Source organism: Spinacia oleracea, chromosome 5 (genome assembly GCF_020520425.1).
Source record: "Spinacia oleracea cultivar Varoflay chromosome 5, BTI_SOV_V1, whole genome shotgun sequence".
In the NCBI taxonomy this organism is placed as follows: domain Eukaryota; kingdom Viridiplantae; phylum Streptophyta; class Magnoliopsida; order Caryophyllales; family Amaranthaceae; genus Spinacia; species Spinacia oleracea.
The window spans coordinates 31,123,472-31,128,581 of record NC_079491.1 but is presented as its reverse complement, the minus strand read 5'-3'; the positions used below and the strand labels follow the sequence as shown (position 1 = coordinate 31,128,581).

Here is a 5,110-nt window from a genome sequence, read left to right as displayed (position 1 = left end):
GGAGAGAGTGTTACCGGGGGAGGAGACCGGTGTTGGGTGATGGCTTGGTCGCCGGCAGGAAACAATGGTGGCAACTGTGAGAACCGAAACAGGTGAGGAGGATAAGGACAAGAAATTCGAAAGAAGAAAGAAGAAACAGAGGGGAGAGGGGGAGTTACCGGCGGCGGTGAGAGCAAGGCGACGCGACAAGGGAACAGCGCAACAACCGCGAGCAAGTGGTGCGACAATTGCAAGTTGACGACTGAGCAGAGCCACGAACGTGAGAATGCAGGCAAGGAGAGAGATGGGTTTTGCCCTTTTTGTTTTCACGTGAATTTTCAAATTGTTTCACGTGAATTAGGATTAGAGAAGGGAGGAAGGAAATTTGGGTTTATTATGTTGGGCTTCACCACATTGGGATAGGAATAGGATTAAGTTTGGTATTTGAATTCAACACAGCTTAGGATTATTTTCTAAGTTCAATCGAACGTGTTTTCGTAATTCGAATTCTTTTCAACGTAAAATTCTAAAATTATTTTAATTTCATAAATCGTTGAAATATTTAAAACGTATAAAAATAAATATCCGTTAATTACATTTTTATTTCTAAATTCGTAAATTCTATTTAAATATAATTAACTATATGTTAAAATATATAAATAACGTTTATAAATTTACGGGGGATTACAGAGATTATAAGGATATGAAAAAAGAAGTTCTTCTTGTCAGAGACGGAATACATTAAGAAGATTGTTTCAAGATATGGCGTGTTTACAACAGAGCCCATAGATACTCCTAATGCTGCAAATGCACTTTTGATTGTTGCTTTTGCACCTAAGTCTGATGAGGAGAAGGAGTACATGCCCCATGTTCCCTATGTTAGTGCAGTAGGAAGCTTGATGTATGCAATGGTTTGCACTAGACCTGATCTTGAACAATTTGTTAGTATTGCTAGTAGGTTTATGGGTGAACTTGACAAGGAGCATTGGTAAGATGTGAAAAAGATATCTCGGTACCTAATAGGTACATATGTGTTGGTTGCATTGATGGAGGTGATACAGAGTGTTGGTGACAAGGTTTTTAGACTCTGATTATGCTGAAAATGTTGACATTAGAAGATCTACGACTGGTTATGCACGCTTTCACTCTTAGTGGTTCAGCTGTCAGTTGGAAAGTTACTTTGCAGCATACAGTGACTTTGTCTACTACAGAAGTAGAGTACTTGGCTTTGCGTAAGCAACCAAAGAGGGAATCTAGCTAGTTGAAAGGCAATCAGTGATTTGGGTCTACATCATGATCAAGCTAGCTACAATGTACCGTGACAGTCTCATTGCAAACTACTAAGGATCATTTTCATCATAAGAGGACTAAAGACATTGATGTAAGGTATCCTTTTCTAAGAAGTGGGAGAAACCTAGCTGAGTTCACCAAGGTGGTTCCACCGTTCCACATGGAACCTTCCAACATTGTTTGGATTTGTTAAATGTTTGGAGTTGTTAATTGCTCTTTGAAGGCAAAATCTAAGGCAGAGGATCATTTTTTTGTACATCTGGCATTATTATAGTGCATTTGGTACATTTGTTATTTGTTAGAGGATTCAAGTCAATGTGGACATGGTTAAAATTGGCCTTAAATTGGTCAATTCCCATTTCACCATCGAACTTTACGGGTATCTGTTATCTGCTTGGGCCTATATTTTTTGTCTATTCCCCATGTTTCTAGATAGAACTATAAACACTTTAGGTCATAACCTAATTGTATTATGTAATCTGTACAACCACTACAAGAATCAGTAGCAAGGAGGGCGACTTTTTTGTAAAAAAGAGGGCAACTGAAAAATCGTCCTAGTAGAACAAATCAAATAGGGCAAAAAAAAATCGTCCTCGTTGATAAAAATAAATAAAGAGGGCGATATGGATCTTTGCCGTCTTTGATAATTTATAGAAAGGATGATTTTCAATTTTTCGCCCTCCTAGATCAATTTAATTAAAGATTTGATAAAAACAAAAAGGGCGATATCTGTGTTTGCCTTCTTTGATGATAACAGAAAAGGCGACTGGTAAATTTTCGCCCTCTTTAATCAATTTAATTAAAAAAAAAAATTACCCCTTCTTGAAACTTCAGATGGAACGCCTGGGAAACCAACAGTTGTTCGACATTGTTTCCAAAAATAAAAACCCTCTCAATCTTCAATTTAGCTTTCTCTCTCCCTAAATCTTCAATTTGGCTTTCTCTTCTCTCCCCTAAATATCTCATTTATCTTTCTCTCTCCCTCTTCATCTTTCGTTGTTCATAAACCCTAATTTTATGCGTTTTGGTTGAGTTCGTCTGAAATTTGGTTGAGTTCGTCTAAAATTTGCTTGAGTTCGCCTGAAATTTGATCAAAATCTCCCATATTTGCTCATATCTGAAGTTCGTCTGGTATCATATTTGCTCAACTACTTTTTCTTTGCGTAATTTTTGCTAGTTACTGGTATAAGCAAATTACTGTTATCATATTGTGTTTGATTTTTTTGCTAATTCATCATTGTTTGCCCTACTTTATTGCGTTTTTTGTTGTTGAAATTTTTGCTAATTCATCATTATTTTCCCTACTTTATTGCGTTTTTTGTTGTTGAAATTTGGACAATTTGGCTGCTATTTATTGTTTTGGATGATTTAAGTTTGACATTTTGATTTGATTTTATTGAGATTATCTATTTTTTGTGTGGATTGTCTGAATTTTTTATTGAAATTGTCTGGATGATTGTCTGATTTGTTTTTATCACTTTAGCAATGTCTGATTTTACTACTGTTGTTGAAAATTCACTTCTATTGTTAACGAACAAAATTCTTATTAAAATCATGCTGAGGGATTTTGTTGAGTTAAGTACTCTGAATAGGAAAACTGTATATGATGTTAACAACCTTTCCGGTGTTTATCTCGGTATTGATATAATTATGTAACAGTTCTTCAAAGATGTGTTTCTGATATAACCGGTTAAAATGTGAGTTTGAACGAGCTTTATAGGAGTTCTGTTGGTGTCTACACCAGCAGCAGCTGATGCATGCTTTGAATTTTCCTATTTGAGTTTGGAAACATGACCACCAGTGGGATCTCTATTTTGATCCATGTTGTATATACAATATTCCTCGATATATGGCATTAAGATTTACATGTATGTCTCTCTAAATCCATTCCCAGATCCTCTAGATTCATTCATTTTATTTTACGCAGTTTGTACTAGCTCTGAATCGAGAGATTATGATTACATCTTGTTTGAAAAAGGATAGAAGCAACTGATAAGCCTCTACTCGAAATTCAGGAATTCAAGCTAGTTGTCTGCATAGGTCCCGAGTTCCCAACTACAATTTGCTCTTAATAAAATCTTCATTTCAGGTCTGATGATATATGTCTCGGGAAAAAAGGTGCAGGGCATTATTGATGTGGATATGTGCTACTTGGTCATGTAGTTGTTATTGGTGGTTTTCTGCTACTTTGCTACTCCTATAAAACCCTTTGCAATTCACGAACTGATAGGCTCTGAAATTACATTATGGAAACCAATTAACAAGATGTGTAGATGAAAGGAGGCTGAAGATTGTAGAAATGGGTAGAGCTGAAGAGATTGTGAAGATGCTGGATACTGCGAAAGATGAACGAACACGGAAAGAAGCACTTAAAGCTCTTTCTGCACCTTCGGTTTCAGGTCAGATTCAATTATTTGCCCTTGCAATTTGTATTTCTTTTGTTCTCTAAAGACAGTTTTCAGGCCGTAACAAACTTTTAAGGTCCTATACTCCTATGGCCCTAAATTGGTACTCCGTTTAACTTGGTCCAGGAAATAATACTCCTTCTACGTGGATAAACACATTTTCTCTGATTGGGGTTATAGTGTAGTTCTTTCTCTGATTCCTAGTATTTTTCTCTGTGATGTTTTCTGATTCTTAATTTCATACATGTTTTCTCAATTGCTTAGAATCTGAACAATTAGATTAGACATTTTTATAATGAAATCTGAATTAGGGAAGGATGATAAAAGTAATAAAAAGAAGCCTGATTATATGTTTGTTGGACGCCTGAAAAATATTGATGGCCCAAAAGATAAGATGACCCTAATTAATTATGCAGTTTAGTTTAGCAAATGCTTGTTTCATTGAATCAACAGATATGTTAAGTGAGAAACGAAGAACAGGGAACAAAGCCATGAGTATTGCTGTTGCAGGCATTTGTTTGCCCTTTGCTATGGGAACTGGTTCATCGTTTGTTCTCAGGGCGACCATTTCTAAAGGTGTTAGCCAAGGTCAAGCTTTTGTTGGCATGTGTATTCTTACAGTCCCTTGTAGAATCTACTTATTTGATGTATTATCATCAATTGCATTAACTGACCAATTTTCTGATCCAGAAAGAGGAAAAAGCGAGCTCGGAAGAAGCCAGTAAATCATGAACACTAGCCTTCTGAAGTTTGTATTGGATGATATCAACTAATTTTTTATATCAGGTATACCATTAGCTAAGCTATTTAGTTCTTGTTATCAGATACTTTGGTGTTCTTATTATCTTGGAACTGAAGGCCTACAGATATCAACTTCATTTCTTGTTCACCAGTCTCACCGCAACTTTAATGCGACCCGTAAAAAACCAGGTGTTTATCAGGAGAGCAAGAAGCATAGGACTGAAGTTTTCCAACAGAGGAGGCAACATAATGTCTCAAATAGGGAGAGATAGAAGCTAGAAGTTGTGGTCATTGCAATGGGTGTGCATACATTCTTTAGCAAGTCTGGTCACCTTGTAGACTCCACAGACGATTGCTGCTATTACTCCCTTTACAGTTGACCTTGTTGGTAATGGTAGGTGACCTTGTTGCTCCCTTCATAGTTGAATTAGGCTTAGTAGCGTTTATATGATGGTGGAGGAGCTAAGATGACCAGAAAATCAGACCTAGGAGGTTCACTTAATGAACTTAGTCGTTGCCCTTTGGAACATACTGCACCTCTTTTGTGTTAGAGTGTTTGACATTATCGACATCGTAGATAAATGTCCGTCCTTAATTGACTGTAAAGATTATATGATCTCTTTTAGCATTGAATTGTTTGTGTTTGACAATTGACATATATATATATAGTCGAGAATAGACTTTTCTGATTTGAA

General features: G+C 36.4%; 1 protein-coding gene across 11 annotated transcripts; it reads left to right on the top strand.

Annotated features, from left to right (window-relative positions):
* The first annotated feature begins 1,991 nt into the window (after window positions 1-1,991).
* On the top strand, window positions 1,992-5,110 carry LOC110794010 (cation/H(+) antiporter 17). 11 transcript variants are annotated; one of them, XM_056828593.1, is made up of 5 exons: window positions 1,992-2,400; window positions 3,359-3,668; window positions 4,128-4,250; window positions 4,365-4,460; window positions 4,568-5,110. In XM_056828593.1, exons 2-4 carry the CDS (start codon window positions 3,569-3,571, stop codon window positions 4,397-4,399), a joined length of 258 nt encoding a protein of 85 aa, XP_056684571.1. In that variant the 5' UTR covers window positions 1,992-2,400; window positions 3,359-3,568; the 3' UTR covers window positions 4,400-4,460; window positions 4,568-5,110. The 11 variants fall into 11 exon arrangements, 10 of the variants coding, with proteins under 10 accessions (XP_056684571.1, XP_056684570.1, XP_056684568.1 ...); XM_056828592.1 differs by having other exon boundaries at window positions 4,533-5,110; XM_056828590.1 differs by having other exon boundaries at window positions 4,128-4,262.

What these genes read in the sequence shown, in the direction of transcription:
- LOC110794010 (XM_056828586.1), top strand. Translation starts at nt 3,569, where the DNA reads ATGGGTAGAGCTGAAGAGATTGTGAAGATGCTGGATACTGCGAAAGAT. An exon ending in TTCTGCACCTTCGGTTTCAG is followed by an intron (nt 3,669 to 4,127) that starts GTCAGATTCAAT and finishes TTGAATCAACAG; the next exon opens with ATATGTTAAGTGAGAAACGA.